General features: G+C 41.7%; 1 protein-coding gene across 2 annotated transcripts in view; it reads right to left on the reverse strand.

Moving 5' to 3' along the window:
* LOC126089920 (mediator of RNA polymerase II transcription subunit 30-like) overlaps window positions 1-19,649 on the reverse strand; it is a 124,364-nt gene extending 104,715 nt beyond the window's left edge. For both annotated transcript variants that reach the window (XM_049906947.1, XM_049906948.1), the window contains exon 1: window positions 19,130-19,649. In XM_049906947.1, the coding sequence (XP_049762904.1) occupies window positions 19,130-19,250 (121 nt within the window). In that variant the 5' untranslated portion in view covers window positions 19,251-19,649. The remainder of the gene's footprint in view (window positions 1-19,129) is intronic.
* Window positions 19,650-23,408: the final 3,759 nt, after the last annotated feature.

A 23,408-nucleotide genomic window follows, 5' to 3' on the forward strand; every position in this document is an offset into this window, starting at 1 on the left:
ATAGAAAATGTATATTTTGTGTGTATGTGAGCAGCGTTATCTTATAATGGCAATCTTAAGTGAGCCACTACTTTAACCACAAAATATGGGCAAGTTATTTTTCCCCTTTTCTGATGTTTTAGCTCTTCCACTTAAGAGCCTTGGCCTCCATCTTAAGCTTGCGCATCTTCCTGGACATTCTTTTCTCATCCATTCTTTTCACAAGGAGAGGTCCCCAGCAGTGGGATCGACTTTGAAATTAAACCTACAGTGATGTAGCTTGACATACCAGGTATCACATCCCACACCCATTCACCCTGGTGGACTTCATTTGCGAGTAACTGACTGAAAAAGTTTCAGGATTTCGAGTTACATAGTCTGTTGGCATGATGTAATGGATAAGATAATAGCTTCACATGCAAGAACTTGTGTGTAAGAATCTTATCAGATGCAATAAATTCTTTTACTTTTAAATCTTTACTGAAATGATATGGGTCATTATTTTTATTCAATTAAATTGTTTAAATGTAATTTTTTATTTCTATTCCTTTGTCATTGTTTTAATCACTGTATGACCTTTTCATTTGTTCCATTCTTTTTCCAACTGGAATTTTTGCGAATATGAGTTAATCATGTTCATCTATTACAACATTCAATTACTTGAAAATTCTGATCTATCAGTTAAGAAACTAAAGACCACATAATCTACTTATATTGACTGTGCAGTGGTGTGAAAAATGTGTTTTTTGTTTCCAAATGTGCATTTTTTGCATGGTAATCATACAAACATTTAACCGTAAACTAAATACCCATGGCACTATGGACAAAATATCTCAGATGAAGATTGGGGAAAAAAAGAAAAAAGAAAAACAAAAAAAGAAAAAGAGGTCTTTAAGTATAATAAAATTCAAACAAAATGAGAAATAGATATGAGAATGCAATAATGTGGATGAAAAAACAGGGTGATGAAATAAAAGAAACTAAATCTAAATTAATAAATAATATTAATTTAGAAACACATGAACACAGATTTCAAGTGGAAAAAGGAAGGAAAAAATGAGACCAAACGAAGAAGGGGATATTGTGATAAAAATGATGTGCCAAAGGAATGGAAATAAAAGAATTACACTTAAATCAATTAACTGGATAAAAACAGCGATTTTGACAAATATTTAAAAATAAAAAAAATTACTGCACCTGGTAAGATTTGAACCCACATCTTTCTACATGTGAAACTACTATGCTATCCATTACACCGCACAACCAGACTACTTGATGCAACTATTTAACACTACTTAGTGTCACACGAAATTCCAAAATTCTTTTTCTGTCAGTTGCTCGCAAATGAGGACCCACCACGGTAAATGGCTGCAGGGTGTGATACCTGTGATCTTAATCTGCATCACCGTACGGATAGTCAAAAATTGATCCCATTGCTGGGTACCTTTACTTGTGCGCCAAATAATATGCTGCATGGTTTCGACTATTAACTAACCATCTTCAAACCAAAGGATCATCGTCTCCAACACTGCCTTGAGTGTCCACAATTTCAACCATATCAAGAACCAGTCCTTAAACTGTACTGATGTAACAGGGTTCTGTTGTTAAGCATTTTTGATATCTTTCTCCCCATCATAAATGTCAAAGTCTAGGTCAGACATGTCACCTTCGAGAAGCTACAATATTTCTTCCTCTGAAAACGAGCTAAGTGTGCAAATCATCCAGTAAACATACAAGGAATTTTTATGAAAGCAACAAAAATACCAATAAATTATTTCAATACAGAATATTAAAATATTATCAACCAATCAGTACATCACAGCATCAAAAGGAACTTAAAAATGTTAGGAGTTACACTTCACATTGAAGTTTAGTCTAGGATTTTGCACATACTGCATTCACTACCTTAATAAATACCCCCCATCATCATCATCATCATCATCATCATCATCATCATCATCATCATCATCATCATCTAAGACTGATTATGCCTTTCAGCGTTCAGTCTGGAGCATAGCCCCCCTTATACAGTTCCTCCATGATCCCCTATTCAGTGCTAACATTGGTGCCTCTTCTGATGTTAAACCGATTACTTCAAAATCATTCTCAACCGAATCCAGGTACCTTCTCCTCGGTCTGCCCCGACTCCTCCTACCCTCTACTGCTGAATCCATGAGTCTCTTGGGTAACCTTGCTTCTCTCATGCGTGTAACATGACCCCACCATCTAAGCCTGTTCACCCTGACTGCTACATCTATAGAGTTCATTCCCAGTTTTTCTTTGATTTCCTCATTGTGGACATCCTCCTGCCATTGTTCCCATCTACTAGTACCTGCAATCATCCTAGCTACTTTCATATCCGTAACCTCAACTTTGTTGATAAGGTAACCTGAATCCACCCAGCTTTCGCTCCCATACAACAAAGTTGGTTGAAAGACTGAACGGTGCACAGATAACTTAGTCTTGGTACTGACTTCCTTCTTGCAGAAGAGAGTAGATCGTAGCTGAGCACTCACTGCATTAGCTTTGCTACACCTCGCTTCCAGTTCTTTCACTATGTTGCCATCATGTGACAATATACATCCTAAGTACTTGAAACCATCCAACTGTTCTAACTTTGTTCCTCCTATTTGGCACTCAATCCGTTTATATTTCTTTCCCACTGACATTACTTTCGTTTTGGAGATGCTAATCTTCATACCATAGTCCTTACATTTCTGATCTAGCTCTGAAATATTACTTTGCAAACTTTCAATCGAATCTGCCATCACAACTAAGTCATCCGCATATGCAAGACTGCTTATTTTGTGTTCACATATCTTAATCTCACCCAGCCAGTCTATTGTTTTCAACATATGATCCATAAATAATATGAACAACAGTGGAGATAGGTTGCAGCCTTGTCTTACCCCTGAAACTACTCTGAACCATGAACTCAATTTACCATCAACTCTAACTGCTGCCCGACTATCCATGTAAAGACCTTTAATTGCTTGCAAAAGTTTGCCTCCTATTCCATAATCTTGTAGAACAGACAATAACTTCCTCCTAGGAACCCGGTCATATGCCTTTTCTAGATCTATAAAGCATAGATGCAATTCCCTGTTCCACTCATAACACTTCTCCATTATTTGCCGTAAGCTAAAGATCTGGTCCTGACAACCTCTAAGAGGCCTAAACCCACACTGATTTTCATCCAATTGGTCCTCAACTAATACTCACACTTTCCTTTCAACAATACCTGAGAAGATTTTACCCACAACGCTGATTAAAGACATACCTCTGTAGTTGTTACAATCTTTTCTGTTTCCATGTTTAAAGATTGGTGTGATTACTGCTTTTGTCCAGTCTGATGGAACCTGTCCCGATTCCCAGGCTATTTCAGTTATCCTGTGTAGCCATTTAAGACCTGAAATTCCACTGTATTTGATGAGTTCTGACTTAATTTCATCCACCCCAGCCACTTTATTGCACTTCAATCTATTGACCATTTTTTCCACTTCCTCAAATGTGATCCTATTTCCATCATCATTCCTATCCCATTCTACCTCGAAATCTGAAACATTACTGATCGCATTTTCACCTACATTGAGCAACTCTTCAAAATATTCCCTCCATCTGCCCAAGGCATCCACAGGATTCACCAGCAGTTTTCCTGACCTGTCCAAAATACTTGTCATTTCCTTCTTTCTTCCCTTTTGAAGACTGCTAATTACACTCCAGAATGGTTTTCCAGCAGCTTGACCCATAGTCTCCAACCTGTTTCCAAAGTCTTCCCGCGATTTCTTCTTGGATGCTGCAATTATCTGTTTGGCTTTGTTTCTTTCTTCAACATAACTTTCTCTGTCTACCTGGGTTCTGGTATGTAGCCATTTTTGATACGCCTTCTTTTTCCTTTTACAGGCTGCCTTGACTGTATCATTCCACCAAGCTGTTTGCTTCATCCTACTTTTACACACTACTGTTCCAAGACATTCTTTAGCCACTTCTAGTACTGTGTCCCTGTACCTTGTCCATTCCTTTTCCAATGACTGTAATTGACTACATTCAACCAACTGGTACCTTTCTGAGATCGCTGTTATGTACTTGTGCCCGATTTCCTTATCCTGAAGTTTCTCCACTCTTATCCTTCTATATATGGACCTGACCTCCTGCACTTTCGGCCTCACAATCCCAATTTCACTGCAGATTAAATAATGATCAGCGTCATCAAAGAATCCCCTGAATACACGTGTGTCCCTCACAGCCTTCCTGAATTCCCGATCTGTCATTATATAGTCAATGACAGATCTGGTTCCCCTGCCTTCCCAGGTATACCGGTGAATGTTCTTATGTTTAAAAAAGAGTTTGTGATTACTAAGCCCATACTGGCACAGAAATCCAAGAGTTGTTTCCCGTTCCTGTTGGCCTCCATATCCTCTCCAAATTTACCCATAACCTTCTGTTCGATTTCCAATCCTGGCGTTAAAATCACCCATGAGCAGAACACTGTCCTTGTCCTTTACTCTAACAACTACATCACTGAGTGCCTCATAAAAACTATCCATCTTATCTTGATCTGTCCCTTCAAAATGCGAATATACTGACAATCCTAATTTTCTTGCTAGACACTGTCAAATCTATCCACATCAGTCGTTCGTTTACATACCTTGTTGCAACTATGCTGGGTTTCCATTTCCTTCCTGATGTAAAGCCCTACATCCCATTGTGCTATTCCTGCTTTGACTCCTGACAGGTAGACCTTGTATTCTCCCACTTCCTCTTCTTTCTCACCCCTTACCCGAATGTCACTAACAGCTAAAACGTCCAGCCCCATCTTACTTGCAGCCTCTGCCAGCTCTACCTTCTTCCCTGAGTAGCCCCCATTGATATTAATAGCTCCCCATCTCATTACCATTTGTTTGCCAAGTCTTATCTTAGGAGTCCCTGGTTTGTCAGTTAGAGGTGGGACTACGTCACCTCCAAAGGTCCAGGCCATTCTTGTTCATCATCTTCTCAAAACCCAGCTTCTTTATTTCCTACTCACTGTTTCTCCACACCAATACGTCATTAATAGGCCTAAACAACATTGTCACCCTATCTCCTATTTCTCTTGCTACTTTTGCACTGTACCATTTATTACCACTATGAAAAATATTTTAGATAGTGCACCGCCTTGTTTAGACTGTTTCTCGATATCATCTATCCTGTTCTCACTCTTCTTAGTCTCTCACAACTCGCACATCTCTAATATTCTCTTATGATTTTTTAGTTTGCTTTTTACTCCTTTCCTTCTTAGTGCCACCCAAACTTTACTTCTGAATACAATGTTGCAGGTCTTCTCTGAATCTAGGAAGGCCACCAGTGGATGTATCTCACACTCAGTGCTGTTGCTGCCATTGTCTCACTGTAAATATGGGCTCTACTGTGGAGCTTCCTGGCCCAAAGCAATAGTGCTCTTCGCTCAGCTGTTTTTTCCTACTGATCTTCAGATTTGTCTCTCCAGAATCTTCTGAAAGTTTCACACACTGGCTTCACATAGCAGGGTAACATTTCTATAGTTTTTACATCATTTTGGCTTCCTTGCTTAAAGAGGTACAATTATTCTCGTCTTACAGTCTTTCAGAGCTCTCACTTCCGTACGACACTCATAGCTTTATACAGCCATTGTGTTCTCACATCTTTTGCTACTTTGATCACTTGCAAAGTTCATCCAACTCCTCTGGCTTTCCTCCTCTAATGTTCTTCAGCATCTCTTACACTTCTATCCACTTTAGATCTTTTCCCCATTTTTGGTTCAACCTATATACACTCTATAAATCTTTCTCCACTACTTCCTCTAGATTCAGCAAATTGTTAAAACATGCGTTCCACAACACTTTTGAGGTACTCTTATCTCATACCCATCTTTATTAAGCGTTTTTATATTCTCTGTAATTACTCTTATTTCTGATCACTCCAGTGATTATGCGTAATATACAAGGTGATAAACTTTCAAAATGCTGTAGTGAATGAAGTTAAATTCCAACGGAATATTATCAGATAAGGGGGAAAATGTATGGCAGAAGAAGAAACCAGTGTGAAAACTGAAACTTCCTGGCAGATTAAAACTGTGTGCCCGACCGAGACTCGAACTCGGGACCTTTGCCTTTCGCGGGCAAGTGCTCTACCATCTGAGCTACCGAAGCACAACAACAACGGTTCGCAGGAGAGCTTCTGTTAAGTTTGGAAGGTAGGAGACGAGATACTGGCAGAAGTAAAGCTGTGAGGACTGGGCGCGAGTCGTGCTTCGGTAGCTCAGATGGTAGAGCACTTGCCCGCGAAAGGCAAAGGTCCCGAGTTCGAGTCTCGGCCGGGCACACAGTTTTAATCTTCCAGGAAGTTTCATATCAGCGCACACTCTGCTGCAGAGTGAAAATCTCATTCTGGAGTGTGAAAACTGATTAATAGATGGCAATGTATGTGTCAGAATACGTAAACGAAAATACCTGTCATGTGTATGACCCGTTGAAGTTGGTATAAACACACCGGGTACACGGCTTTTCCTCCTTTTGAATCTGCGACATTCACCATTACTAACTCAATACAGGATCGTGCTCTGCTTGTAAAGCTGTATTACAAGAATGATGACTCTGCACACTTCACTCTGCAGAAGTTCTCGACAATGAAGAGTTTGAAAAAAGGCGTTGGTCCGATGACTGCCGTGGGTATGGAAAAAATGATTTGGAAACTCAAAAAGAATTGTTCTTTTAATGTGCAACCTGGTAGAGGGAGGAAACAAACTGATTTGATGTCAGCACAAGTTGCTTTCTGTTGACCTGCTAGCAAGAGAGACCTTTGCTTTAGAATTTCTTGCTCACATGGAAGTGGACATTGACTGGCCGTGGAAGATTTTGTGGACAAACGAAGCCCACTTCCATTTGACAGGCTATGTCAACACACAGAATTGTCGAATATGGGCAACAGACAATCCACAGACAAATCAACCACTACCACTTCATCCTGAAAAGATCACTGTGTGGAGCAGGTTTATGGCATCATTCATCATACAGCCATATTTTTTCCAAAGAGACATGTGCTTCCGGTCCTGTGATCTGTCCCATCACTGGCAAGCGCTATGAGTGTCTTTTGCGCAACCACGTCAATCCAGCTCTCGAACAGCACGGATGGGATCATTTTTATGCAAGATGGCGCACACCACACAGTGCAAATCCAGTTAAGCAGCTGCTGACATGCCATTTAAAAAATTCTAGAATTATCAGCCGCCATTTCCCTACAGCCTGGCCATCCCGATCACTATCTTAATTCGTGTAACTTCTGGCTGTGGGGCTATCTGAAAGATGTGTTCAGTGTTCCGACTGCAAACATTGCTGCACAGAAGGAACACATTGCGCAACACATTCTGAATGTGACCTCGGAAACACTATCAGTTGTGGAACATGCTGTTTCTTGATTTCAACTTGCTGCAGAAAACGGTGAACAGCATACTGAACATGTTTTGCACCAGTTACATATAAATTAATAACCCGATTTGATTCTGATTATTCTTTTTATGCGGTTTTTGGACTCAGGACAATTAAAAACCTATTTTACCCATCCAATGTGGTGGTTGGTTGGATTAAAAGAGGGAGAAAGGTAGCGAACTAGAAGGTCATCATCCCTTGTTTCGAATAAAACAATGCCACAAATGTAGGAATAAAACTAATGAGACTGACAACTCAAAACGGAATGAAAAGAAAATTCACAAGAACAATGAAGTACAACAAACATGCAAATGGACAAAAGGAGACAAGAAAACGACAGAAATGCAAAAAACAGGATGAAGAGATTAAAACAACAAAGCAGATTACCATGGGTGGCTAACCATGAGAATAAAAAGGAGAAGCCAGCCACTCTGCAACTCATTAAAACCTCCAGCCTAGAAGCACTAGGGCGGAGGATACAGGGACAAAGGACATGCACTAAAACTTAGTTCAAATGATAAAACCCACCCTCGCAAATAAAACAATCAGCAGATGAGGCATTGTCAGATAAAATTAGCGGCAACGAGTCCGGTAACCCAAGATTTCGTTGCTGGGCACTCAAAGTGGGACACTGCACCAGAACATGGGCCACTGTCAACCAGGCACCGCACCAACACAGACAGTTCTTAACGTCGCAGGAGGTACCCGTGGGTTGCCCAAGTGTGGCCAGTGCGGAGCCAGCAGAGGACAACTTATTCCCTGCGAGAGACCCGCATGGAAGACTTCCACACATTCATAGTCTCCTTAATGACACGCAGCTTGTTGTGCATACTGTTATGCCATTCTGTCTCCCAAAACTGAAACACCCTGAGGCTTAAATCAGAACGCAGGTCAGGTTCAGAGATGCCCATCTCCTGAAGCAGTTTCTGCGTAACCTGTTTGGCCAGCCTGTTGCAAAGTTCGTTGCCTGGGATTCCGATATGACCTGGGGTCCAGACAAACTGAACGACAGGACCGTTCCAGGGCATAGAGGGACTCTTGGATGGTCGCTACCAAAGGACGACAAGGGTAGCACTGGTCGATAGCTCGTAAGCTGCTCAAGGAGTCTGTTCACAGGAGAAATGACGTGCCAGGGAATGAGCGGATGTGCTCAAGAGCACGAGATATGGCCGCCAGCTCTGCAATCGAAACACTGCAGCCATTTGGTAACAAGTGCTGTTCTGTATGTCCTCCATGGACATAGAAAAAGCAACGTGACCATCGGCCATCGAGCCATCCGTGTGAACCACTTCATGGCCCTGGTACATGTCGAGAATCGAGAGGAAGTGATAGTGGAGAGTCGCAGGATTAACTGAGTCCTTAGGGCCATGTGAAAGGTCCAGGTGAAGCCACGGCCTAGATGTGCCCCACGGAGGAGTACATAAATGGACCTCTAGTATGGGTTGTAAAGGGAAGGACTCCAGTTCTGACATCGCATGCGAACCGCAATCATTAGCCCTGACCTGAGCCGCCAAAGTGGAAGACCGGCAGCCACAGGTGGGAAAGGGAGACAGTAATTCAGATGCGCAGGAGAACTACGAATGTGTGCAACGTAACTGGTGAGCAGTTCTGCACGCCTATCTTCAATGGAGGGACTCCAGCCTCCACCAGGACACTGGTCACCGGACTCGTTCCTAAAGAACCTGTCGCTAGGCGAACGCCACAGTGGTGCACTGGGTCAATTAAACACAATGCTGAGGGCACTGCCGAACCATACCCCACACTCCCATAGTCAACACGGGATTGAACAAGGGATCTGCAGAGCTGCAGCAGCGTAGAGCGATCAGCACCCCAATTAGTGTTGCTCAGGCAGCGGAGGGCATTGAGGTGCTGCCAGCATTTCCACTTAAGCTGACGAAGGTGAGGTATCCAAGTCAATCGGGCATCGAAAACCAGTCCTAAGAATCGATATACCTCCACAACAAGAAGTCAATTGTCAGTAAGGTTAAGTTCTGGTTTCGGATGAATGGTATGACACCGACAGAAGTGCACGACACACGACTTTGCGCCTGAAAGATGAAAGCTGTGGGCTAGAGCCCATGACTGCCTTGTGAATGGTTCCCTGTAGGCACCACTCAACAAACTCAACAAAACCAGTACTGGAGGAGCAGTAAGAAATGCAGACGTCATCTGCATACAGAGAAGGCTAGACGGATGGCCCTACAGCTGCCACTGGACTGTTAATGGCCACTGAAAATAGACACACACTCAAAACAGAGCAATGCGGGACTCCATTTTCCTGGATATGGATGGAACTATGGGAGGCACCAACTTGGACATGGAAAGCACGAAGAGGCAGGAAATTTTGGATCAAAATCGGAAGTGGGCTCGGAGACCCCACTCGTATAATGTGGCAAGGATATGATGTCGCCAGGTGGTGTCATACGCTTTGCATATCAAAAAGATGGCAAGAAGGTGTTGGCGCCTGGAAAAGGCTGTTCAGATGGCAGACTCTAGGGACACTTGATTATCAGTGGTAGAGCGACCCTGGCGGAAGCTGCCCTGACATGGAGCCAGTAGGCCACGTGACTCCAGGACCCAACCCAACCGCTGATACACCATACGTTCCAGCAGCTTACAAAGAACATTGGTGAGGCTGATGAGCCGATAGCTATCCACAACAAGTGGGTTTTTACCAGGTTTGAGCACTGGAATGATGGTGCTCTCCTGCCATTTATGTTAACACCAGGAGCACCTGGTTAGGGTCTGGTAACCAAAAACATGTTTGATCGTAGCCCAGACTTGGGAAGGTGACTCATAGCACCCAATGGTCGAGACGTCTCTCTCCCAACACTCCTGCTTCTGTCATTTGATAAGATGGCAAATGCGGGCACGGAGCTGTCTAAAGGCTATGAGGTGCTTCAGGAAAGGGTGCTGCTAATGCCGCTGTAGAGGTCGCCGATGCTCCTTAATTGCTTTAGCTACTTCCGGCAACCACCAAGGGACTGCCTTTAACCCCCGCACCCTAAAGAGCAAGGGATCGCATTTTCTGCCGCAGAAACGATAGTTGTAGTCACCTGCTCAACCATCACATCAATGTTACCGTGTGTGGGAGATTCAAAGGTGACAGCAGAGGTAAAGTTTCCAAGTCTGCCTTGTTTGAAGCTCACCTGGGCAGGTGTCCTTAGGCCTGATGCCGGGGCAGTGACAGGAAGAGGGGGAAAAGGTCACTATCACACAGGTCGCATGTGCTCTCCAGTGGATAGATGCGAGACGGCTAGGAATGCAAACCGAGAGATGAATGGCTGAATACGTGCCATGTGCCACACTGAAATGTGTGGAGGCACCTGTATTTAAGACGCAGAGGTCGAATTGTGACAGTAAATTTTCGACATCTCTGCCTCTGCCAGTAAACATGCTGCCACACCACAAGAGGTTATGAGCATTAAAATCTCCCAAAAGTAGGAAGGGTTTAGGGAGTTAATCAGTACAGCCAATGTGCCCTGGGGTACTGCACCATCTGGGGGAAGATATACATTGCAAACAATTATTTCGTGTGTCACCTTATCCTGACAGCCACAGGTTCAAGAGGGGTTTGAAGGCGCACAGGTTCACCGCATACCGAGTTCAGGACATAGATGCAAACTCTACTTGACACTATTATAGTTGCTACTGTTCCTGTAATATCCCTTATAGCCGTGGAGGGTAGGGTTCAGCATTGCCGGGAACCAGGTTTCCTGGAGGACAATGCAGAAAGCAGGTGTAGAGCATAACAGTTGCCACAGCTCAGCCAGGTAGTGGAAAAAAACTGCCACAATTCCACTGGAGGATAACGTAATTATGAGGCTGGGAAGGCATGGAACATTCAATGAGGCAGTTTACGCCTTATGGTCACCTGCTGCCACGGATTTATTTCCTAAGCAGTCCATATCTGTAGTGTCTGAGTATCCGGTGAGATCTAGGTCTTCAGCAGACACCAGAATCTCCACCTCATCCTCAGAAGCATAGCTTGTAGGTAGCAGTGGTGTGGGTGCCACTGCACGTCCCTTGGTCTTGGGGCCTTGTTTTTGGATTTCTCTTGCTGCTCCTTGGGTTTCACTGGCTGGGAGGGATAAACTGATTCAGTCTCTGGGACTGAGGATGATCTTTAAGCCCTACGACCAACTACTTTTGGGCACTTCTTCAGTCACTGGCAGGAGTCATCTTCCCACTAGCAAAAACCTGGGAAGTGACTGACCCAAAGGTCCCCTTCTTAGCGAGAGGTGCCGAAGAAGACTTACGCTTATGTGGCTGCTGAGAAGTTGGGACCGGTGGCCTCTTATGGTTGGAGGGAGGGGGGGGGGAGGGGGGGCATGTAAGTCCCCACCCCCCCCCCCCCACCCCCCCACCATCAAGGGGGCAGGTGTAGTCTTCCAGCTTGGAGAGCTGACCGCAATTTGCAGAACGTATGAGGCTACAACTGTTCTCGTAGCGGCGGCATAAGAGGTCTTAGTCACAGGATGTAGATGCTCAAATTTTCTCTTAGCCTCAGTGTAGGTCAGTCGGTCCACGGTCTTATTCCATGATTTTCCTTTCGTGCTGTAAAATCCTGCTGTCTGGCCAGCAAGGAGAATGATGCTCTCTGCAGTTGATACAGATGGGAGATGGGGCAGATAGAGTATTGGGATGTGATTGATGTCCACAATCTCGACATGTGAAACTAAGTATAGTGGGAAGATATATGGCTGTACTTCCAGCACTTAAAGCACTGCATAGGGGGAGGGACATACAGCTTTACATCACAGCAGTATACCATCACCTTGACCTTCTCGGGCAGTGTGTCACCCTCTAAGGCCAAGATGAAGGCACCGTTGGCAACCTGATTATCCCTCGGACCCCGATGGACGCACCAGACAAAATGAACGCCTCATCGCTCCAAGTTGGCGTGCAGCTCGTCATCAGGCTGCAAAAGAAGGTCCCTGTGGAGTATGATACCTTGGACCATATTTAAGCTCTTATGGGGCGTGATGGTAATGGAAACATCCCCAGCTTGTCAGAAGTGAGTAATGCCCGTGACTGGGCAGGATGCTGTTTTTATTAAGACTAACCCTGCCTGCATTTTGGACAAGCCCTCGACCTCCCCAAACTTGTCCTCTAAATGGTCTACAAAAAAACTGTGGCTTCATCGAAACAAAGGAGTCCCCATCAGTTCTCGTATATACGAGGTACTGGGTTGAGTAAGGTTCGCTGCCATCCTTAGCCTGGTGCTCCTCCCATGGTGTGGCCAGGGAGGGGAATGATTTAAGGTCCTACTTCCTCGCACTGTACTGAGACTTAAAATGCTTAAAGACTGCTGGTGTATGATCACCAGCAAGTGATGACGTGGTACGATCCTTCGCACTTCATCCGCTTTGATACCACCCACTCCAACCAGCCCCCCCACCCCCCCACGGGCACCACCCAGCTGCAGCAATGGCCACCTGGCAGGACGGCCATTGCCGGGAGTCCGATGCCCCAGGGTGACAGGCATCTACTCCTTAGCATACATGGGGAGTTAACAGAACAGGCATCAGCAGATCGATCCTTGTGTTGTCAGTGGGCTACAACCAACAAGATACATGGCGGCCCCACCACAATGGACTAGCTACTGTGCTGGTTATCAGATGCAAACAAGTCCATGGTAATCATGAGCACAGAAGGTGACACTGCATAGTGCATGGTGGAATGTGCACCCAGGAAGGTCTCCTCACCCAAGAGATTGAGAATGAGCGGGTTTGCAATGCGATGACGAGAAAACAGGTTACAGATCTCAAGGCATGAATGACACAATGCATCATGTAAAGCATCCTTCCCCAATTGGCTCACTCTTCATAAAAATTTTGAACAATGGAGGTCAAACCCTACGGGGACCACCATGTATTACGACACACAGGAATACCTCAGGCCTATTCTTACCCCAGGACCCGCAGGGGGGTTTCCGTGGTGGATGGGCTTACGTAACTAACAGTATCACCTGTGCACCCATGCACACTGAGTAGTACAGTTTTTTTAGCATCAAATGTACACCTTAGGCATTATTGTATGATTCATTTGTCATTTGTAGTCTACTACTGTAAGATTATGATGCTCACAGCACCACCTATTTCTACATTTTGTAACTATTTATTTTTCTTCTGCCATTCGTTTTACCCTTTCTCCGATAATATTCCGTTGCTATTTGACATCATTCTGACCAGTGGTGTTATTTTAATTTTAATTATAATCACCCTGTATTTGAAGTATGTGCCAGGCTGGGAAGCATAATACTTTAAACACAATTTTGAATGCCTCCCTGGTTTTCCAGAAGTGTAACACATTATACAATATGAGTAAGTGCTCATTATTCTCTACGATGATGATACACACGTACATCTATATTCATACTCTGCAAACCACTTAAGTGCATGGCAGAATGTACTTGGCTTGATAACACATTTAAGCATTTTTCACATTCCAGTCAAACAGGGATCACAAGAAGAATGTCTACTTAAACGACTGTGCTGCAAGTATCTAATCTTCGTCTCGTGATCACCACAAAAGCAATACATAGGGGAATTGAAGAATACCTCTAGATTCTTCACATAATACTTGTTCTGGAAATTTTCTAAGCTTCCACGACAACTTGTGCTGACTTCAATAGTCTGCCAATTCAGAATTTTCAGCACTCTCCCAAGAATCACACCAACCTGTGGTCATTTGTGCACCCCTTGTGTTTATAAATTCAACATCTCCTGTTAATCCTACTTGGTACAGCAGCCAAACAGTTGAGTTTTTTTTAATTGTATGACTAGTGGCTCTCGTCGGGCAGACTGTTCGCCGGGTGCCGGTCTTTCAATTTGACGCACTGCAGCAACCTACAGTCAATGAGGATGATGAGGATAGCACAACACCCAGTCCCTGGGCAGAGAAAATCCCCGACCCAGCCGGGAATCGAACCCGGGCCCAGTGGAATGACAATCTGTAACGATGACCATTAAGCTACCAGGATCGGATGAAATAGTTGAGTAATATTATAAGATTGAATGCACAATTTATTTGTAAGCTAACTCTTTGTAGGCTGAGAGCATCATCCCCGTATACTAGCAATTAATCAAAGCCTGCCAACCATTTTCCTATCACTGAGGTTATGTGGTCATTCCATTTCACATCCCTACAAATTGTTACATCCAGTATTTGAAGAGTTAATCAGTTAACTGTGAATCATTGATATTTTTGTCATTGGATACCACATTTTATCCTCCTGTGAAGTGCCGAATTTTACACTTCTGTACATTGAAAGCAAGTTGCCAATCTTTGTACATTTATAAATCTCATCAATATCTGAATATTTCTGCACCTTCTGTCTGACACTATTTCATTAGATACACCTGCATTATCTGTTAAAAGTCTGAAGCTACAATATATATTGTCATTAATATACAACAAGAACAGCAGCAGTCCCAACACACTTCCACCTTAAGTTGCTTCAACTTTTGTCAATGAATCCATCCAAGATAACACATTGCATCCTACTTACAAGAAATCCTCAACTTAGTTACAAATTTTGTTTCATACCCCACAGAACCACAGTTTTGTTAGTAAATGTTTGAGTGGAATTAAGTCAAATGCCTTTTGGATGACAAGAAATACTGTATCTACCCGACTGCTTTGATCCATGTTTCCAAAACGTCATGTGAGAAAAGCACAAGCCATGTTTTGCATGATCTAAGTTTCCTGAATCCACACTAGTTGACATGCAAGGGGTCATTCTGTTTAAGATACTGCATTCTGTTTGAGGTCGAGAATTGTTCTAGGACTCTACAACAGAGGGACGTTAATGAGATTGGATGGTAATTTCGTGCATCACTTATGTTACCCCTCTTGTCAATAGGCGAGACCTGTACTTGTTTTGGATGAACTGAACTACTTATGCCAGATGTTGGCCATGACTAGTAATGTAATGATGATGTGGAGTACAATGTGATACAAGTGGAAGACAGAACAGAACACTGACAATATTTCTTTTGGACATGTGTGAATTTTTAGAATGTATGTTGTGGTGATACACTTATCTATACTGTAACCTAATGTCTAGGTTAAGGTGAGTTGGCAAAGCACATGAATGTAAATATAAAATATTATGAGGTGGCATACTGATCTTTAGTGCAGTTCTAGGTCTAGGTTACATTGAAAGGAGATAGGTTGTGAGTTGGCAAAGTGGTACTGAACAATTCACTTAATTGCTTTTCCCAATCATTGATCACAGTACTTCATTCAAAGGATCTACAGTATATTATGGTTGAAATGTGATTAACTCTGTGGAGAACTGAACAGGGAATGCATTGCGCCGGGAGTCTAAGTTAGTGATTTTTCCTGGGTCTTGAAGTCACAGACACTAATAGCTACGTCACTTATTACACCAGTAGTGAGAGTTCAAGTAAACTGCCACAGTAAATCTGCAGCTCCCTAAGTAAACAAACATTTAAAAATGGAGTTCAGCATTTCTGGCTTAGCTTTGCTACCCTCAGCTTCGGTTTCCACATCATCTATCAGTGTCTGGACACTAAATTTTGTGCCACTGACAGCCTTTACATAAGATCAAAATTTCTTTGGGTTTTGTTAGAGATCTTTCACTCTGATAGTCACTGAAAGTTTCACACAATGTCCTCTTGACAATCATACATGTTTCATTCAGCATCTTCCTATCCATAGCACTTGCTTCACTTTAATTTACACATATTATGCAGTAGTCATCGATTCTTTACACTAACTGTAACCAAGGTGAGACCCCATAGTCATGAACCAAACTGCTAGGTACATATCCATCCTCCAGTGCATGGTCAATTATTCTTTTAAACTTCAGTCACAGTTCTCCCACATGCTACTGCCCAGAGGTAAATGTTTTGAACTCCTTTGAGATGTAGCACAATTGCCTCTTTTTCTAACTTACTACACACATAAATCTGCCAACTTGTTTTAGCTGTACTTTAGTAATTATTACTCTTAACTACGGCCTCATGGTCACTGACTCCAGTTTCACTATGGACTTCTTCAAAGACTGTTGCCATGAAGTGTAATATACTTCCATCAATAGGGAGCTCCAAACTATCTTCCTCTGACTGACTTTCAGAAAGGCTAATTAATAATGGTTTGCAGGATGTTTTGTCACACATACCATCTATAAAACTGTAATTATTCAAACTTACTGTTACACAGTTAAAGTCTTCTTCACAGATGACAGTATTATCAGGGAACTAAGGTTTCCTCTAAAGTTTTCTATGGCATCTGGGGCGAGTCTCATAATACAAAGAAAGTTTCAAGGAGCCACGTGTTTATTACCACCCTCGATACTGAGTCTCCCTCAACAATATGATGTGCAGCCTGAATTTCATTTTTTCGGGGATTTAAGTTTCATGTCTCTTGTGACAATTGCACCACCTCAAATTCCCATTACCCTAGACTTCTAATATACACTTAAATTAGAAAAACCTCCTGGCAGATTAAAACTGTGTGCTGGACCAAGTCTCAAACTCAGGACATTTGCCTTTTGCAGGTAAGTGCTCTACGGTCTGAGCTATGCAAGCACAACTCATGCCCTGTCCTCACAACTTTACTTCTGCCAGTACCTTATATTCTACCTTCCAAACTACACTTAGATTTACCTCAAAAAACCTCACTGCAGTCAAATTTGGGTTTTATAGAAAAATTAAATCTGGTGGGCTTGATGGTAACATCACTCTTCCCAAATGAGAGTCCCTTGCTTGCCCAATGGTCCCTGTCACTCGGATTCAATAAAAGATTTGCATGAATTTCACTGAGTATGTTAATTAACGATTTACTGACAATATCTGGTGAGAGTTACAAAGTTCTCCACCTATAACCATGTTTTCTTCGTAGTTAATGCACAAAACATGTAATTTGCATCAAAATACTCTTGAGAACTGTCTATTCTGTTCTACAGCATTTCTTCTAAATTTACCTTACAGTTGTTCATAGTGAAAGATAGGTTAACTTTGGAGCAAACAACAGTACTATCCTGTAATTTGTATCCATCTATTAACACAAATTGAATTCATATCAGCATCTGTGACATTTGTCAAGTCAACCAATTTGTCACATCGAAACCTAACCTAGACTGCAGGCTGCTCTATGGAGTAATTTGTCACTATAACCATACTTCAGGAAGGTGGTGGCACTATCACACTCTAGCCAGAATATCTATCTGCAATAAGCTGTGACAAGCTGTGATAAAACATATTCATCTTCATAACACTTAAGCATCTCAACCTGACCAAATTACCTGCAACAGGTGGACTACAGCACATTACAAATCCCACAGTGATGTGGTAGTGGGTGCAGAACTTTGGGCAAGACCACAATGACAAAATGTGATCAAGAGTAATTCCTAAAACAATTTTAACAGGGAAAGCTGAAACATTCCTTAAGGATGCATGAAACTACAATTGTGACAATGTAAATAGCAATAAACCTACAAATGAAGCCGTCTGATGAATTAACAAAGTAGTCAGTCCTACGATTCCAGCCGGCCGGAGTGGCCATGCGGTTCTGGGCGCTACAGTCTGGAACCGGGCGACCGCTACTGTCGCAGGTTCGAATCCTGCCTCGGGCATGGATGGGTGTGATGTCCTTAGGTTAGTTAGGTTTAATTAGTTCTAAGTTCTAGGCGACTGATGACCTCAGAAGTTAAGTCGCATAGTGCTCAGAGCCATTTGAACCATTTTTGAACCTACGATTCCTGTGGAGACAAATTCAACTCACTTGAAAAGATTAACAATCAGATTTGTTTTTACACATACCCCAAGAACTTGGGTATGGTGTTGCCAACGGCAAGTGTCACTGAAGAAAATACCAATGTGGATTTGGAGTGGTTTTTATGTTTAGTTACAAACAAAGGGTACAGTTCTGTTTGATTCTCATCTTAAAGACACACAAAAAAAAATGGACAAACTATTATGTAATATTCCAGAAGAAACCAAAATTCAAAAATATTTGTCTGTCCTTGCAGTACTCACAAATACTCAGACACCAACAAAAATTCATTTGTTGGAAGAAAAACACAAATCCAAGGACTATAGCAAGGAATATGTAAATCCTAGGACTATAGAAATAACATTTCATGCACATGACTTTTTGGGGTGTAGTGCACTTCAAACATAGTGGAGTTCAACCTGTAGATGTGTGTTGTCCACGTAACAATATTGTATGCAGGCCTTATATTCCTGAGAGGTTGCAAACTGACAGCACATTGTCAATATGCAAAATGATCCAGTGTCAAGTAAGCTATTACACAAAGCTTCCCAAAACAATTCTTCTACCTTAACAAGTAAGTTCCATTTAAATGTTCACTAATCTAGTATTAACTAATAATACTGAACTTACATAATAAATTAGAATTATGTTGTGGTTATCATGGGTAAACATAATAAAACTCCAAATTTACTGAGACTTGCATGACAGCTAATGAAAATCCAAGCAAAGTATTAACGTCTTGACAATCACAGGTCTTGTTTCCAAGTTACCAAATCAACAGCAGTAATATTCTTATCAAACATGTTTGTATTCATATGTCAACACATATAGCTTACGTTTTTTCTTTGTTCAAAGGTGACGATTTCTATGTCATTGTAAAATTATTCTTGGTCAAATAAATTACTGATTCCGCCCACGTAAGTGTTTCTTACAAAACGAAGATGAGGCTGACAACAGTATACCTGCTTGTTGACTGGAAGCCATGAGGCTAGCCATCTGGGGGCCGGCTCCGAACTGGTTTCTCATGGGACCTTGCTGTGGGTTTGGGAATCCTGTGGGAAATGTGTGTTGTGGCCCAGCCATTTTACACACGGTTCATATGCTTTAATTTTATGATGATCAGAACACTCCAACCGCTTCAAAGAAAGCCTGGAACGTCGACTTCACAGCTTCATAACTGAGGCTTTGGCGCAAACAGAAAATTGCCAATCAAGTTAGACATTACATTTACTGCTTTGCAACAGCGTATCTTCACTTAACAACACTATTTGTTGAGAGCAATGTACTAAAGTGCATCTTTCCAATCAAAATAACCAGTCGCACTTTATTATCCTCCTATATTCGAGTTAAAGTCAGAATATTAAATAAAATTTGACACTACTTCTAACTTTCTGAGTTTGGAAACATGCATATAAACAAATATTTCTTCCCTTAAACCGCTTACAATCACACAGTGTATTTTTGTTGTCATATCAAAGCTTTACAAGGAAGATAGCAAAGAAATCTCTATCCATGAACGATGTCGAACTCTGAGGTGCTTTGACTTTAGTATCAGTCGTAGTTCGGAAATTTAACTTAAAGGAAATTGAGATCACATAAGCGTTTTGCTATAAAGCCTTTTTCTTCCCAATGAAAATTAATGTACTTGATGCAGAAGAGAAGTAATTTACTGTTACGCCATGTACGAATTATACTGTCAAGATCGAACTGAACAATACCATACTATGTCAAATATATTTCGTGTAGCAAATTGTTAGCTATTGATCTGAGGGAGCGGAATCAAGGGCTTTCGAAACCTCTAGAAACATCGAATCGACATGACTGTTTTGCCTATGAAGAGTTATTCATATACATTTTCATAATCCGTGTTGGTTTGAAAGAAAATAAACCAAGTTTACTAGAAAAACGTCATCACGTGTGAACTAAGACTTGGTTGTACAAGTCTTCTACAAATAGACTTAGTGAATATCGGACAGAAGCTGGTCAGAAGAACAGCTGTGGTTCCTTTCTTATGTAACATGTCCTTTTTCAGTTGCAGGGTAAGGTTCTTTCTTAAAGGGGTATTTGTTGAATTCTAAGTCGAGACCAGAGCCGTGTACTCGTAAATTGTCCCTGGGATCCATAGGGATTGTGCCAGATCTCGAGACCTCAGTTTTAACAGTCTGAACTGCTTCTCAGCTCTACTACTAGTGATTACCCCGTCGCTCATCTTTGTTACTGTACTTACATTGAATAGTGACAACTTTCCTCCAAAACATTTAAAGACTAATCCTAAATATTTCGCTGTAGCCACTAGGAGTGGCTAGCTGCAACTGTGATTCACACTGACAATTTATGTGGGTATAGCCAATACACAATCAGCACCTTCATTGAAAACTGAGACTACTTATTTTGTGTACCAGTAACAAGTTTTCGAGTCACTTCAAATGAATTGTCATAAACCGATGGCACAGAAGCAGTATATGGAGCACATGGAGCTCAACACTATGGGCATGGTGCTTGCATTGCCTTGTGGTATCCCTTACAAATTCATTATGATAATGTACGTTTCGCAGGATATACATACTAAGTATTTAGCAGTACTTTATTTCGAATGCAGCTTAATACTGTGCATGCAAGCATGTATGTATGTATATAAGCTGCGAAATATACGCTAACAAAGCGAATTTGTCATGGATACAAAGAGGCAGTGGAACCACCATGCATGTAGCCAGGGCAGGACCTAGGTATGGTGGGAGGAGGTTATTTGCATCTGCCCCAGGTGGCAATTTCAGAGGGCGTCCAATTCATTTTCTTGAAGTGAAAAACCTTGTTTCACAAAGTTCCTAGTATCCAGCACTTGATTTTTTAATGTGTGCATAGTGTACGTGATGTCTCTTCCAGGGGAATCTCAGTCTCACTTAGGAACAAAAAATTTTCCTGCAGAGAAAGATTCAGACTGCCAGAGTGGAAATAAACGACTAACAGTTAAGAAAGATTACATGTTATCTTCTCAGTGTATCCAAGAAAATATTTGGTAGATCGCTGCACTACTAAGACCTGGATGTATTGTTTCCGTTTAGCAGCCACTAATTCTGTTCTCGGAATAGCGAGGAAAACGCGTTGTACGAACAGGTAATAATGCCTAACGGTAGAATAAACGCGAGATAACTGGTGATTCTGGCAGGCTTAGTGAAGTTCACTGGAGACTAAGTTTTGATAGTGGCAGGATTAGTTACAAAATTAATGATATGATTGTTAGAATGAGGAAGGAGAAAAAGCAGGAACAGCACACAAATTATATGCAAGAATGTGACGTTTCCAAATTTATATAAGAATTTCGTACTACTACTAGTTTTCGATCCGATGCTTGAGAAACTGGTGTGTATGAATGAACAGTGAAATTATTCCCTACAATAAAACTTTTTTCCTTATAGTAGGCATAATAGGCATTTGATGATGTACTTCGCGAATTAAATTCTGTCATGTTATTTATGTAGACGAGATCGATAAAAATGACGATTTATGCAAAAGTCTCGCTTATTTGGCGTGTTTTACAATCGCTGTAATATTAGAAAAGCCTATTTCGTTTTATCTAGCAGACAATGATAAAACAGATGTAATCAAACCAAGAAACCACACCAGTCTTGAGTGCTACTTGTATTAACAGTTTTCTCAGTATTAGATAACCTTTTGATGTTTCATGTAGAAAAACGTTTGACGAACTTCGCCGAAATAATAGATTCTTTCGCAGAAAAAGGATGCTCTGTAAAGCTGTACCAAGATTAGAGGGAAAAACTGTTGGGACCCAAGGATTGAAGAAATGTATACTGTCTTGCTTGTCTCGTGATTACTGCTTTTATGTTTCCTATGTTTAACTTTATGTCATACAAAAGAGAAAGTTAGTAGCTAATGGTCAATAAAGAGTGCAGATTTTCTGAAGAGTTCTAGTCTCCCAGTCAAAATAATGTCACGCAGTATCAATTGAGTTTTTTAATGGGAGAGGATGTCAAACCAGCCGACTGAGAGCAGGATAAGCACCACAGGACATTATAACTTCCCATGCCCTGAATACAGGTTTGATGACTTCTATTACAAAATATACACGTTTGAATTCCACGGAACAAAAGACAGTGATGCGCGATATAAAAAATTTAAATATTTTACGTCCTATCGCAAATGGATGAGGGGAGGGGGTGGCGGCGGCGCCGCTATCAAGTTTTTGCCCCAATTCGGAAATATTGTAGTTTCGGGGATGGCTGTAGCTGTAGCAGCTAGTGCACATGGTCGATCTGATGATGACCATGCATAGCTTTTGAATTAGTTCAGGAAATAAAACATTTTTTTAAAAAAAAGGGCCCGATTTCATATTATACACACACAAAACATCAATTTTTTTGCTCATGCTTCATCAACAATGTCTTGACACTTTTTCTGCTATTTACTACCTTTACATACTGCTATAACGTATTAGGGTACTGGGAGAGATCCTGCAATAGTATGTTGTTGTGGTCTTCAGTCCTGAGACTGGTTTGATGCAGCTCGCCATGCTACTCTATCCTGTGCAAGCTGCTTCATCTCCCAGTACCCACTGCAACCTACATCCTTCTGAATCTGTTTAGTGTATTCATCTCTTGGTCTCCCTCTAAGATTTTTACCCTCCACGCTGCCCTTCAATACTAAATTGGTGATCCCTTGGTGCCTGAACACATGTCCTACCAACCGATCCCTTCTTATAATCAAGTTGCGCCACAAACTTCTCCCCAATCCTATTCAATACTTCCTCATTAGTTATGTGATCTAACCATCTCATCTTCAGCATTCTTCTGTAGCACCACATTTCAAAAGCTTCTATTCTCTTCTTGTCCAAACTATTTATCGTCCATGTTTCACTTCCATACAAATACTCTCAGAAATGACTTCCTGACACTTAAATCTATACTCGATGTTAACAAATTTCTCTTCTTCAGAAACGCTTTCCTTGCCATTGGCAGTCGTCATTTTACATCCTCTCGACTTCGACCATCATTAGTTATTTTGCTCCCCAAATAGCAAAATTCCTTTACTACTTTAAGTGTCTCATTTCCTAATCTAATTCCCTCAGCATCACCCGATTTAATTCGACTACATTCCATTATCCTCGTTTTGCTTTTATTGATGTTCATCTTATACCCTCCTTTCAAGACACTATCCATTACATTCAACTGCTCTTCCAAGTCCCTTGCTGTCTGACAGAATTACAATGTCATCGACGAACCTCAA

Source organism: Schistocerca cancellata, chromosome 1, assembly GCF_023864275.1.
Source record: "Schistocerca cancellata isolate TAMUIC-IGC-003103 chromosome 1, iqSchCanc2.1, whole genome shotgun sequence".
Lineage (NCBI taxonomy): Eukaryota > Metazoa > Arthropoda > Insecta > Orthoptera > Acrididae > Schistocerca > Schistocerca cancellata.